We start from the raw sequence: 15,843 nt of genomic DNA on the forward strand, positions 1-15,843 counted from the left end.
CACAAAATTTATACTCAGGAATTAGCTTAGTTATTGTTCAAATACGGATGAGGCTTAATGCTTAATTTGCTTAGTTGTGTAGTAACAGCAGCAATGTTGGTGACATTCATTGAAAAGTTGTTGGATGAATGGTTTTCTTTTTCTGTACACTGACTAAACCATCTGTTGGAGCTATTTGTGTTTATCGTTTAGTTTATTTCATGTGGTACAGGTGTGTCAGTGAATTGATATAAGTAGGTCAAGGTGGGAGGATCCGGCAGGACCGAGGGCACATGGTTTTTTTTTTACCAGGAACAGAGAGGATGCAGGCACCTTTATTGTCTGTAAGTTTGCTGACCAATGCGTAAATAAATCATCATGAAATCATATCTCTTGGTATGAATACTCATTCATTTCAAACCTGCGTAAACCTGAGTTTGATGGTCCTCAGTGGCCATTTGATTAAGCTATACATGGACAACTTGGTTAAGGATAAATGGCCATAACACCATCCTTGTCAGCTTTATATCAGAATCAGAAATTTATCCCCAGGGGGAAGTTGCTTAGATTCCAGATGCTCCATGAAAGGATAGAAAGTTGTGCACAAGAAGTGCTAAGACATGCTTAGGTTGCATATTTAAACAAACTAGCATTCTTAAGAACTGTCAGTAACACAGAATTTCTTATACAAGAAATTTAAATAAAGTTTCTATTAAATATAGTTCATTATCAATGATAATCCAGTTATCTAATCAACCTAATTCTGATGTAAGGTCTGTGATTTTATTTAAATTCAAACATACTCCTGAAGCTTTACATGAGCCAAGAACCTAAGGATTTCAAACTAAACAAATACATGTGCAGGTAATACAGGTACCTGCACTGTGATTATTACTTCCGTTGTGCCATCTTTGCAGCTAAATTATTGTCATATTGATTGTTAATATGAAAGATATCTTTGGGAAAAACAATGTCAAATCTTCATATGGATTATACAGTATGGGTGATGTATAGCAAGAAATGATGACAATCCATCCATCCATCCATTATGTATACCCGCTTATTCCTTAACCAGGGTCACGGGGATCTGCTGGGAGTAAACCCACGCAAACTCCACATAGAAAGGGTGGGTTGCTAACCCAGGACCTTCTTGCCCCGAGGCAACAGTGCTAACCACTCAACCACCATGCGGCCCCTGATGACAATTTAAAGCAGTTAATATTATTTCAGTTTTGTCTGTATAGCCTAGCATCACAATTTACATTCGCCCAGTGAGGTTTACAATCTGTGACATCGTTTGTCTTTACAATCTTTATTTAAAGGAGGAAGAACTCCTAGAAATAATTTTAATGTGCAAAAAATAACGGAAAAAAGCCTAGGGAAAACCTCAGATGGGAGGGATCTCTCTCCCAAGGTAGACAGACATGTAATAGATGTCACCTGTACAGAAGAACATAAACATTCAATAAAGTGACAGGTGTGTGAGTGTGTGTTTGGGAAAATCTTGCAACACCAATTACCTCAACTGCAAACTTCAGCGGTTTTTGTGGACTAAAACCTTCACCTGAACTTTCATTAGCATGAAGGTGGATATTGACAGGATTTTCATTTAAAGTGAATTTCTTTGAGGTTGTTTAATGAAATGGTGAAAAATGAAATGCTACTTTTTAAGGATTTTTCACTAATTTTGTGTATTTATGTATTTCCCTAGATACACCAAATATCTGGCTGATTACAGGCAGTTTGGAGAAGGATTCTTCTTTATCTGCTATGTTGCGCCGTCACCTCTCGTAAACCCTCCAATAAACACTTCAGTTTACATTTCACCTCCTGGTTACTCTATCAGCTGCACTCAATGCCCTTTCCATAAAGAAAGAATAAAACTTTTACATCTGAGTTGTGGTGTTTGGCAACTTACTGGTCCTCATTCCACCCGGTTCATGACAATATTCTAGTTTGCTTTCTGTCCTCTCTTAACTATCACACCATAATTATCAGATAGATTAATATAATGTCAATGACCAAACGAAATAGACTTATTCTAAATTCACAACCCCTGTGGAGTTTTTGTGTGTGAGAGTCAGAGGAGGACTGGTCATCTGTAGAATCTGAAAGGGCTATAGATAGTACAGTAAGGCTGATGGCCACAATGCATATGATGTTAATTTTTCTGTATAATTCTATATAATAGTTATTTATCGTCTTTTAATATAGTTATACACGTCAAGATGGCAGAGAGTGTGTTAGGTAAATTCTTTAACAAATAGACTCAGAGGACAAACTTCGGCAAGATAGGAGAAGATATAGAATTTTTAGTTGCAAGGAGTAACAGTCACAGCACCTTGGTACAGCATGAGGGTCACTGGCTGCTTGCAGCCCAACGTTTTCATGGTAACACAAAAAGGGAGGTGATTTCTCACAGAAAGACATCTGGGTTCTTATCAAATAGTCAAGGTTAGAGCAAACTGTTCTCAATGAGAGCAAAAATTATAGTTCCACAATACACAATAGGCCCTATTCGGAAGTGTTTCAGTTATACTAAAGTAAGGTGGATTAGGAGACAGGAGGGTAAACATTTTTCATTTTTCATATTCCTGAAATAAACACCCATACCTGGGTTGGGCTGGATCATAGTCCAGAGCAGCTTTTCAGCTTCAGTCCTGCCCTAGTGAAAGTGCAGGCAAGTCTACAAGGTTTTCAGATGGACACTGTCTCAATTACTCTGCTTTGTTGAGAGACAGAAAACATCAGTGTGTTTCAGTATCAAAGAACTTTCTTTACCTGCAGCCACAACACAGTAAAAAATCCAAAGACTCTTCAAGAATTGCTGCTCCTTTGGACAGTCTAATCACTAGCAGAACCAAACTATGTCAAGTCCTCAGCAGTACCCCCCACACACCTTAAACAAACCTAGAAGGCCTCATGCTCCAGACAGGTCCTCATATCAGCAGTACCATGCTACCATATCCACCTAAATACTCTGCTAGTCTTTACAGGTAACCAACATTTATTCTGGCATGAGAAAAAGTTATTCAGTACAAACATTCCTCTCTAATTTCATGTTAGCCTGCTGATACTATCACAGCAATACAACCAAACAATGCTATGTGGGTCCCAGCAGGCCTCAGTCTTGCATCATACAATTGTTAACAACCAGGTTTACCTCAGTTTGGAGTCACAATCTGAACATATGATAAAGCTTTAATTTAACCTACAAGACTTACAGTTATATAACCTCAAGACAAACACAGGATCATGGTTGGACTGTGGACAAACTGTGCAAACATGTTCACAGTGAGTCCAACATAAGAACAGTAAAACCACATGAAAGCTCACACTGATAATACTTCACAAAATCTCACTCTTGGACACCAAGGTTACCCCTTATTGTCAGTATGAGATACAACAGAGTACTCCTACAAAAATGAAGGGTTAAGGTCTAAGGACCAAACTACATATTTTGTGCCATATAAAAAGCGTTCAAAGTGCTGGTTTACATTTTGTATTAACATTCTTCTTGGCTGCACTGATTACACGACTAAATCGATGAATTCGATTACAAAAAAATCGCTGAGGCAAAGCAGAGTATTCGTTTACTTACTATAACTTGTGTTATTGGACCTCCTATGCATAGGGATCAGTGTTCCACACGGACCGTAATCACTGTTGCACAACACATTTCCGTATCAAAAGTTGCCGCTACGGCAGAGAGCGAAACTGTCCGTAAAAGGCAGAAAATGTCCAAAGTTTGGGATCGTTTCAAACTTAAAAAAGATGACAACATGGTGCAGTGCTTGTATTGTAAAGCAGAAATGGCAAACCGCAACAGGACTTCGTCAATGCTTCAACATCTGGACAGAAAGCATCCATTTGCAAACCAGACCGGCTCATCCAGCAGAGCCGACATAGGGTAGCATCATTTTAAGGTAACACGTCATTTACACATTAGTATTATTGTTTAAAAATGCAGAAGTAAATTTTAACCAATTACTCAAGTCTTCTTTTTTTCTTTTGGGCTGCTCCCTTCAGGGGTCGCCACAGCGAACCATCTGCCTCCATTTAACCCTATCCTCTGTATCCTCCTCACCCACACCAACTATCCTCATGTCCTCCTTCACTACATCCAAGAACCTCCTCTTTGGTCTTCCTCTAGGCCTCCTTCCTGGCAGCTCTAACCTCAGCATCCTTTACCAATGTATTCACTGTCCCTCCTCTGAACATGTCCAAACCATCTCAATCTGGCTTCACTGGCTTTCCCTCTGATGTACTCATTCCTGATCCTATCCATCCTCGTCACTCCCAGAGAGAACCTCAACATCTTCAGCTCTGCTACCTCCAGCTCTGCCTCTTGTCTTTTTCTCAGTGCCACTGTCTCTAAACCAGACAACATTGCTGGTTTCACCACTGTCTTGTACACCTTTCCTTTCATTCTTGCTGACACTCTTTTGTCACACATCACACCTGACACTTTCCTCCACCCGTTCCAACCTGCTTGCACACGTCTCTTCACTATTTTTCCGCACTCTCCGTTGCTCTGGACCGTTGACCCTAGGTACTTAAAATCCTCCACCTTCTTCACCTCTACTCCCTGTAACCTCACCGTTCTACTTGAGTCCCTCTCATTCACACACATGTACTCTGTTTTACTGAGGCTAAGCTTCATTCCTCTCCTTTTCAGAACAAACCTCCACCTCTCTAGATTTAACTCTACCTGCTCCCTGCTCTCACTACAGATGACAAAGTCATCTGCAAACATGGTCCACAGAGATTCCTGTCTAACCTCATTTGTCAGCCTGTCCATCACCACAGCAAACAAGAAGGGGCTCAAAGCTGATCCTTGGTGCAGTCCCACCTCCAACTTCTCTGTCACCCCTACCACACACCTCACCACTGTCTTACAGCTCTCATACATGTCCTGCACCACTCGAACATACTTCTTTGTCATTCCAGACTTCCTCATACAAAACCACAGCTCCTCTCTCAGCACCCTGTCATACACTTTTTCCAAATCTACAAAGACACAATGCAGCTCCTTCTGGCCTTCTCTGTACTTCTCCATCAGCATTGTCAAAGCAAATATTGCATCTGTGGTTCTCTTTCTTGGCATGAAACCATATTGCTGCTCACAAGTGCTCACTTCTGACCTAAGCCTAGCCTACACTGCTCTTTCCCATAACTTCATTGTGTGACTCATCAGTTTTATTCCTCTGTAGTTTCCACAACTCTGCAAGTCTCCCTTGTTCTTAAAGATGGGCACCAGTACACTTCTCCTTCTCTTCAAACTCACATCCTACCTGTGGGGCATAACCACTGGCAATATTCAACATCACACCTTCAACTTCTAGCTTCAGACTCATCACCCTATCTGACAATCTCTTCACCTCCAGAACATTCCTAGCCAAATCCTCCTTCAGGATAACTCCTACTCCTTTCATCTTTCCATCCACACCATGATAAAACAGCTTGAATCCTGCTCCTAATCTATAGGCCTTGCTACTTTTCCACCTGGTCTCCTGAAGACACAAGATATCCACCTTTCTTCTCTCCATCATATCAGCCAACTCTAGTTTTCCCGGACAAAGTCCCTGCATTCAAAGTCCCTACTCTAAATCCTACACTCCTGCCCTTCCTCTTCTCTCTTTGCCTATGAACACGCCTTCCTCCTCTCCTTCTTCGACCAACAGTAGTCCAAGTTCCACTGGCACCCTGTAGGTCAACAGCACCACTGTTAACCCGGGCCACGACCGATCTGGTATGAATTTATGAATTGCATGTTTGATTTGGCTGAAATTTTACGTCAGATGCCTTTCCTGACACAACCCTCTGCATTTACCTGGACTTGGCACCGGCACATGAAGACACAGGATTGTGCCCCCCTGTGGTTGCATTTAACCAAATATTCGGTAGAATTCTCGATTCCAAAAATGATTGATAGGTGCAGCTCTAAGGGGCATCTTTGTAGGAATGCAAAAGGTACTTGACAAAGTGTCAGTATTTGTAACAGGCTGGAAATACTGAAGATACTGTATAGTCACAGTTAATGGGGTCATTGATGGTTTCAAATGGAAAATGGGGACCTGTCCTGGTGGGCCTAATAATTCGGGCCCTATAAGCAAGTTGTTTATCCGGGTGAACAGGTTCGGACATTTGCTATTAACAGTTATCAATATACATGATGGATGTGTCATGCTTTTAGCTAAGGTTTGTATGGATCACGACCCCATCAAACCAAAACCCCCAGAATCCGAGTATAAAAGTAGAATATGAGTTTATTGGTAACAGAAATCAGGGAGAGATGGATGACCAAAGGAGATGGGTTCAGGACCAGGTGAAGAGTATGAAGCGTGTGGTTGCTTTGAGGGCCAGACACGGTACCGCCGAGATGGTCCTCAGAGATGGGGTGATTTGTCCAACGGGTGCCCGCAGAGCAATATCCGACAGAAGCTTTTCCCCCTGTGGTCAGTCAGAGGTCCCGGTAGCCAAGATACTTGAAAATAGGAACAAAACAAGAACTAAGGTCAAAAGGGAAGAATATCTCAATTAGGTAGATAGACGCACCTGGGACTCCTGGTGAGTGCAGATCACAGCACGTTCATCTTGTCTCCCTCGCTCCTCGTGAGAGATGAGAGACAGACCATTATCGATTGTGACTTGGAATATTCCGAATTAGAAAAAGCGTCCCCCTAATCGAGTCTAATTCTGCCTTGCGGGTTCCGCTGTATAGGAATGAAGACTGATTCCTCTTGAGCAGCTTCCAATAGTCAACAATAGTTAGCACAAAACTTGCTGTGAACTGGAGATTCCTCCGATCCTTCCAGCGGCCATGAACACAGGAAATATAACGCCGAAGTTACAATCTTCCGACTGTGGGTATTGTAGCGGACAACCCGGCGACTTGTGTCAGCACGATCCCTGCTATTTAAACACAAGACCACAGGTGACACACATCAGTAATCATACAAAGCTCAGCTATTTCAGCCCAGACATTTCCCATTGTCGCTTCACAATAAGACCACGGGACACGAAATCTAGTTTCCTGAATGTCACAGGATGTGCCAAGAAATCAGTGAACATTTCTATGGAGATCATGTGGCCCCAAAGAGGGGGTTATCAGACCATGTCATCATAAACCTTCAGGACTCTACAACAAGACCACTCTCCAACCCAAACCTAACATAGAGTGCACACCCAATGTTTTTGAAAGCCCCACTACATAATGGGTAAAATGCCATCCATCCTGCTGGTTAATAGACACTGATGCAGTAAAATTATGTCCCATGGTCAAGGGACAGCTCAAACCCTGTAGTTAAAATGACTGTCAATGTTACTGTTCAGCCTCACTGGTTGTCATGGTGCCTTAAACACCTGGGAACATATAATATTCTGTGATGATCGGCAGCTTCACTTCCTGTTTCATGCTCTTATTTTGAAAACTCATGCCTGGTTTGGTCACCCACTCATCTACAGCCACTTGATTATGTAATTGAGTTCACCTGTTCTCTCTCCTCTGGTCACAGCATATATACCTCCCCACAGTCACAGACAAGCTGCCAGATTGTCTATAATTCATTCAGCCAAGGTGTCTACAGCCAAGTTGGTTCTTCTTGCACCGATCCAGTCTATGCGGCCTGGCCCCTTTAAGCTGCCGTTCATGAAAACCTTTATCTTGTTCTACCCATGCCAAGCTATGTAAGTTTGTTTCTAGTTTTGTAATTGGAGAAAGAGGAATGTTTTTTGCTCAAGAGGAAATGTTTGACCCCAAGTTACCCTGCAGTAGTGTGCCATCTTGTACTGAGTTTTTTTCCTCCATGGATATTTAGTTTGCTCTTTTCTGTTGGAGGTGTTTTCTGTTAATAATCGCAATCTCTGCATTTTCTGAGTTGTGTTGTATCAGATCACCTGGAAACCTTTAACCAAGGAAACTACCCCGCCAGATCTTGCTATGTGGAACTACAACCTGGACTCCAGTTCCCATCTGCCTCAGCTCCTTTGGTATTACCAGATCCAGGCTGGGGTAGTAATCAACCCTCCAATAAACACTTCAGTTTACATTTCACCTCCTGGTTACTCTATCAGCTGCACTCAATGCCCTTTCCATAAAGAAAGAATAAAACTTTTACATCTGAGTTGTGGTGTTTGGCAACTTACTGGTCCTCATTCCACCCGGTTCATGACAATATTCTAGTTTGCTTTCTGTCCTCTCTTAACTATCACACCATAATTATCAGATAGATTAATATAATGTCAATGACCAAACGAAATAGACTTATTCTAAATTCACAACCCCTGTGGAGTTTTTGTGTGTGAGAGTCAGAGGAGGACTGGTCGTCTGTAGAATCTGAAAGGGCTATAGATAGTACAAGAAGGCTGATGGCCACAATGCATATGTTAATTTTTCTTTATAATTCTATATAATAGTTATTTATCGTCTTTTAATATAGTTATACACGTCAAGATGGCAGAGAGTGTGTTAGGTAAATTTTTTAACAAATAGACTCAGAGGACGAACTTCGGCAAGATAGGAGAAGATGTAGAAGTTCTAGTTGCAAGGAGTAACAGTCACAGCACCTTGGTACAGCATGAGGGTCACTGGCTGCTTGCAGCCCAACGTTTTCATGGTAACACAAAAAGGGAGGTGATATCTCACAGAAAGACATCTGGGTTCTTATCAAATAGTCAAGGTTAGAGCAAACTGTTCTCAATGAGAGCAAAAATTATAGTTCCACAATACACAATAGGCCCTATTCAGAAGTGTTTCAGTTATACTAAAGTAAGGTGGATTAGGAGACAGGAGGGTAAACATTTTAATTTCTCAGGGGTCACAGGGTACCATGCCACAACAGCACAAATCAGTTTGGTTCATATTCCTGAAATAAACACCCATACCTGGGTTGGGCTGGATCATAGTCCAGAGCAGCTTTTCAGCTTCAGTCCTGCCCTAGTGAAAGTGCAGGCAAGTCTACAAGGTTTTCAGATGGACACTGTCTCAATTACTCTGCTTTGTTGAGAGACAGAAAACATCAGTGTGTTTCAGTATCAAAGAACTTTCTTTACTTGCAGCCACAACACAGTCAAAAATCCAAAGACTCCTTCAAGAATTGCTGCTCCTTTGGACAGTCTAATCACTAGCAGAACCAAACTAATGTCAAGTCCTCAGCAGTACCCCCCACACACCTTAAACAAACCTAGAAGGCCTCATGCTCCAGACAGGTCAACTAAGTCCTCATGATCCTATCAGCAGTACCATGCTACCATATCCACCTAAATACTCTGCTAGCCTTTGTGGGTAACCAACATTTATTCTGGCATGAGAAAAAGTTATTCAGTACAAACATTCCTCTCTAATTTCATGTTAGCCCGCTGATACTATCACAGCAATACAACCAAACGATGCTATGTGGGTCCCAGCAGGCCTCAGTCTTGCATCATACAATTGTTAACAACCAGGTTTACCTCAGTTTGGAGTCACAATCTGAACATATGATAAAGCTTTAATTTAACCTACAAGACTTACAGTTATATAACCTCAAGACAAACACAGGATCATGGTTGGACTGTGGACATGGTCAAACTGTGCAAACATGTTCACAGTGAGTCCAACATAAGAACAGTAAAACATAGGACCACATAGAGAAAGTGAAGATCTGTGTGTTATTATAAAGGAAGAGTATTATGACTTATTCACTGTGAGAAAGGAAATATTTATTTGAAATCCCTTTATTGTACTTATTTTAAAGATTTGGATATTTTATAAGCAATGTTTGATATTCCTTCTTTTTGAATTCTCTCATATTTTGAACAAATATGAAGCTGCAGTTTAGGAATTATTCAGTATAAGAAGCTGTGTGTATAACTACAATCACAGCAATGATTTTATGATATTTATCATTCATTAAATACATATAACTTTGAAGTAAATGTCACTGACCTAAGCAAAAGAGGACAAACATATATTACTGACAGAGGGTAATGCAGATATCACACAATCACTATTCCTGCAGTTTTCTCTTTCGTTACATATGAATTGCTGCTTATTTCTATTTTTATATGACATGGATTCAAAGTTCGAAAAAATTATTCTGCTTACTAAAAAATTTTTATTTACTTACCAAACATATGTGGGTAGATTACTAATTAAAAATGAACAAAACAACATTTTGGACTGATTTGAAAGTTAATGAAGTCTCTGACTTACAAGTCTAAATTCATTTTCAACACAGTAAACGCCTTATTAAAGTCATTCCACTGTGTCATTTTAAAATATCTTGGTGTCACTAGAGCCAGACTTCAGTATTTGAAATGTAACAATACATTTTATACATTTTCTAAACCAGGGGTAGAAAAAGGCATAGATCAGAGGGTTTAGACTGCAGTTAAAATAGAACAGACATAATAAAAAGGCAACAGATGAGGCATTGAACAAAGTTTCTTGATCTGCAAGACTGACACAATAAAAAGGACACAAACAAATGATAAAGACGACTACAACAACACCAAGAGTCCTGGCTGCTTTGAGTTCAGATTTTTTAGCAGTTACTTTCCTTGAACCCTGGACTGTGACAGTTGTAATGTGAGACCTCATGGCACGAGCCTGAGACACAGCCACCACAAATACTCTCATATACAGAACCACAATAACAGTAATGGGAAGAATGAAGTAAATAAAAAAGCCTGCTACTTGTTCACTTAATGTAATGATTATCACACACTCTCCAACACATGAATTATATTGGCCTGGTTGTTTCAGATTATCTTTCAATAACACAATGAAACAGAAGAGAGACCAGATCCAACAGAGACAAACACAGACTTGAACTCTTTTTTGAGTGACTCTGATGGAGTAATGCAGAGGGTCACAAATAGCCACATAACGGTCAATGGATATGAGCACCATGTTTCCTACTGATGAAGAACATATAATGAGATCAAAACCATAATATACAACACACATGAGGTCACCAATGTACCAGCAGCCGTCTATGAGCATAATTTGAAACAACAGGAGGAAGCCCACGAAGAAATCTGAGACAGCCAGAGAGAGGATGAGGGAATTGGTGGGAGTGTGGAGCTGCCTGGAGAGGAAAGACAGCAACATACTCATTGTTTGTAGTATTGATTAGCATTAAAGATAAAGACATAAGCAGCTCAAATAACAAATTCAACAGCACATAGAGAGAAAAAAGACATTTTTCCACTATCATTTCTTTGGCACAGCTACTAGACTACTGTAGTGATGAAATATGTGTCTACTTGAAGTGTGAGATGGAGATGATGACCAACAGGTTGAGAGCTGCAGTGAGCAGAGAGATAAAGGACAGTATCATGTAAATCAGCACAGTGTCAGAGAGAGGACGCTTTGGCTTCACACAGGAAGTGTTTAGCTGTGGAAAGCAGAGTTCAGTTTCCTCCATCAGAGAGAGGAGAGGAGACACTGCTGAGCTCTGACAACTCTCCAGCTAATTTGTTCCTCCTCTGACATCTTCTCCTAATTACTGAACTAATGTCCCTCCTCCTTGTCAGTCTGACATTGTTGTAACACACTCTGGGAAAATGCAAACATGTTCTCATACAAGGACAGGACACACACTGATAATACTTCACAAAATCTCACTCTTGGACACCAAGGTTACCCCTTATTGTCAGTATGAGATACAACAGAATACTCCTACAAAAATGAAGGATTATGGTCTAAGGACCAAACTACATATTTTGTGCCATATAAAAAGTGTTCAAAGTGCTGGTTTAGGTTTTGTATTAACATTCTTCTTGGTTAAAAAAACATGTATACTTCATACAGATGCTGAAGGGCACTAGGGCTGCACTGATTAAACGACTAAATCGATGAATTCTATTACAAAAAATCGCTGAGGCAAATTTTCTGCTTCAACTATTCACTTAATTACTATAACTTGTGTTATTGGACCTCCTATGCATAGGGATCAGTGTTCCACACGGACCGTAATCACTGTTGCACAACACATTTCCGTATCAAAAGTTGGAGCTACTGCAGAGAGCGAAACTGTCTGTAAAAGGCAGAAAATGTCCAAAGTTTGAGATCATTTCAAACTTAAAAAAGATGACAACATGGCGCAGTGCTTGTATTGTAAAGCAGAAATGGCAAAACCACAACAGGACTTCGTCAATGCTTCAACATCTGGACAGAAAGCATGCAGTTGCAAACCAGACCGGCTCATCCAGCAGAGCTGACACAGGGTAGCATCATTTTAAGGTAACACGTCATTTACACATTAGTATTATTGTTTAAAAATGCAGAAGTAAATTTTAACCGATTACTCAAGTCTTCTTCTTTTCTTTTGGGCTGCTCCCTTCAGGGGTCGCCACAGCGAATCATCTGCCTCCATTCAACCCTATCCTCTGTATCCTCCTCACCCACACCAACTATCCTCATGTCCTCCTTCACTATATCCAAGAACTCCTTAGGCCTCCTTCCTGGCAGCTCTAACCTCAGCATCCTTTTTCCAATGTCCCTCCTCTGAACATTCCCAAACCATCTCAATCTGGCTCCCCTGGCTTTTTCTCTAAAACATCTAACATGAGCTGTCCCTCTGATGGACTCATTCCTGATCCTATCCATCCTCATCACTCCCAGAGAGAACCTCAACATCTTCAGCTCTGCTACCTCCAGCTCTGCCTCCTGTCTTTGTCTCAGTGCCACTGTCTCTAAACCAGACAACATTGCTGGTTTCACCACTGTCTTGTCCACCTTTCCTTTCATTCTTGCTGACACTCTTTTGTCACACATCACACCTGACACTTTCCTCCACCCGTTCCAACCTGCTTGCACACGTCTCTTCACTTCTTTTCCACACTCTCCGTTGCTCTGGACTGTTGACCCTAGGTCCTTAAAATCCTCCACCTTCTTCACCTCTACTCCCTGTAACCTCACCGTTCTACTTGAGTCTCTCTCATTTACACACATGTACTCTGCTTTACTGCGGCTAACCTTCATTCCTCTCCTTTCCAGAGCAAACCTCCACCTCTCTAGATTTTCCTCCACCTGCTCCCTGCTCTCACTACAGATGACAATGTCATCTGCAAACATCATGGTCCACGGAATTCCTGTCTAATCTCATCTGTCAGCCTGTCCATCACCACAGCAAACAAGAAGTGGCTCAAAGCTGATCCTTGGTGCAGTCCCACCTCCAACTTGAACTCCTCTGTCACCCCTAAAGCACACCCCACCACGTGTTACATCTCTCATACATGTCCTGCACCACTCGAACATACTTCTCTGCCACTCCAGACTTCCTCATACAAAACCACAGCTCCTCTCTCGGCACCCTGTCATACACTTTTTCAAAATCTACATTCTGGCCTTCTCTGTACTTCTGGCCTTCTCTGTACTTCTCTATCAGCATTGTCAAAGCAAATATTGTTTCTGTGGTTCTCTTTCTTGGCATGAAACCATACTGCTGCTCACAAATGCTCACTTCTGACCTCAGCCTAGCCTCTATTACTCTTTCCCATAACTTCATTGTGTGACTCATCAGTTTTATTCCTCTGTAGTTTCCACAACTCTGCAAGTCTCCCTTGTTCTTAAAGATGGGCACCAGTACACTTCTCCTCCATTCCTCAGGTATAGGTATACCCTGAATCACGTCGTCCATGTCCCTCAGAATTTCTCCTTCTCTTCAAACTCACATCCTACCTGTGGGGCATAACCCCTGACAACATTCAACATCACACCTTCAACTTCTAGCTTCAGACTCATCACCCTATCTGACAATCTCTTCACCTCCAGAACATTCCTAGTAAAATCCTCCTTCAGGATAACTCCTACTCCATTCCTCTTTCCATCCACATCATGATAAAACAGCTTGAATCCTGCTTCTAATCTATAGGCCTTGCTACTTTTCCACCTGGTCTCCTGAAGACACAAGATATCCACCTTTCTTCTCTCCATCATATCAGCCAACTCTCTAGTTTTCCTGGACAAAGTCCCTGCATTCAAAGTCCCTACTCTAAGTCCTACACTCCTGCCCTTCTTCTTCTCTCTTTGCCTATGAACACGCCTTCCTCCTCTCCTTCTTTGACCAACAGTAGTCCAAGTTCCACTGGCACCCTGTAGGTCAACAGCACCGTTGTTAACCCGGGCCATGACCGATCTGGTATGAAAGTCGTATTTATGAATTGCATGTTTGATTTGGCTGAAATTTTACGTCAGATGCCTTTCCTGACACAACCCTCTGCATTTACCTGGACTTGGCACCGGCACATGAAGACACAGGATTGTGCCCCCTGTGGTTGCATTTAACCAAATATTCGGTAGAATTCTCGATTCCAAAAATGATTGATAGGTGCAGCTCTAAGGGGCATCTTTGTAGAAATGCAAAAGGTACTTGACAAAGTGTCAGTATTTGTAACAGGCTGGAAATACTGAAGATACTGTATAGTCACAGTTAATGGGGTCATTGATGGTTTCAAATGGAAAATGGGGACCTGTCCTGGTGGGCCTAATAATTCGGGCCCTATAAGCAAGTTGTTTATCCGGACATTTGCTAGGTTCGGACATTTGCTATTAACAGTTATCAATATACACGATGGATGTGCCAAGAAATCAGTTGGGGTTATAAGGACAAAAGTTCAAATTGTTGCCATTGTGGAATTAGATCTGAAGATAGGATGTTTATGTGAGAGGTCTGTTTCTCCAGCTGACCTCCATAACCTTATGACCCATGATGAACTGAAGTTTTATTGCACCCAAGTATCCTGTGTCTGGTTTTGTTCCCCATTATACAAATAAAGGACTGCTAAGTGAAAAGGAGAAGAAGGGTGAAAGTCGCATGGGGAGAGAAGAAAGTCTCTTCTCTCCGTTTGCAACTGAGGCGTTTTCACTTGCAGACAGATACTCGGTACAAAGTTGTCGTGTGTTTCATTGCCTTCAGGGAAAAGAACCATGTCAGTGTAGCGTAAACCTGACATATTTATTGGTGTTTCCGCCCGGTTCCCAAAACGACAGTTTGGATGAAGAGGAGGACGAGGACGCCGTGAATCTCTGCAGAGTCAGCCGTTAGACGGCTGGAGAAAATCCACCCACGTGAATTCGTTGGGAGGTCGGCAGGTCCCCGTCTGGAAACATCCTCTCAGCCCTACTGTCTGACGGAAACCGTGAAGGCAATCCTTGCGTCAAATCAGGTAAAAATCCGCGGGTGAAACTGTGTGAATGGACGTCAGAAAAAATGTGAGTCTAAATTAAATACCGTTGCAGAGCGGGATTAGAATCAAATTGATTCGAATGCACGAACGGTGAAAAACTGTTAGACAAGACCACTCGGATAAAAGACCATGGCAAAATAATCTCCCATGTCAGGCACATGGTCGAGGTGTATCCAGTGTCAGGGACACTAGGAAGGCATTAAAACAGTACTGTGGAGTGAATGTGAATGCTTATTTGTTTGTTTGTTTATGAAAAGGGAACGTTGGACAGGCAATTGCCAACCGAGTAGAACGGTGTCACTTCCCACTGAAACTGTGTGTTATTTGTTGGGCACAAGTAAAAATTTGAAAAGTTGAGTGTGGTGGACGGCTGTATCCGCAGGTAATTAGTACCTGTAGAAGCCTGATACAGTGGACGATCCCCACACTGTTGTGACTGATCGTTTGCTTGTGCCAAGTTGCAACTATGGGAAAGGGAAACAGTAAACCCCAGTTAACGGGGGATCCTAAATTTATGAACACCTATTCCCCCGGATCGGCAAGATATTTGGGTGAATGGAAGAAAAAATATGAGTTTCCTGGGAAACTGGAAACCTGCGCATGCGATAAATTGGTAACTCAATTGAAAGCAGAAATGGCTATAGCAGAACCTAAGAGAATTGATCAATTCAAATTACAAATTATAGA

At 41.7% G+C, this 15,843-nt stretch overlaps 1 protein-coding gene across 1 annotated transcript; it reads right to left on the reverse strand.

Annotated features, from left to right (window-relative positions):
- Positions 1-10,234: 10,234 nt before the first annotated feature.
- LOC113123144 (trace amine-associated receptor 4-like) lies at positions 10,235-11,080 on the reverse strand. The gene has a single exon (XM_026294969.1). The coding sequence runs from the start codon at positions 11,078-11,080 to the stop codon at positions 10,235-10,237; it is 846 nt and encodes a 281-aa protein (XP_026150754.1).
- Positions 11,081-15,843: the final 4,763 nt, after the last annotated feature.

This window comes from Mastacembelus armatus, chromosome 21 (genome assembly GCF_900324485.2).
Source record: "Mastacembelus armatus chromosome 21, fMasArm1.2, whole genome shotgun sequence".
Taxonomy (NCBI): Eukaryota; Metazoa; Chordata; class Actinopteri; order Synbranchiformes; family Mastacembelidae; genus Mastacembelus; species Mastacembelus armatus.

Coding starts and splice junctions, on each gene's coding strand:
- LOC113123144 (XM_026294969.1), bottom strand. CDS start 11,080: ATGAGTATGTTGCTGTCTTTCCTCTCCAGGCAGCTCCACACTCCCACC.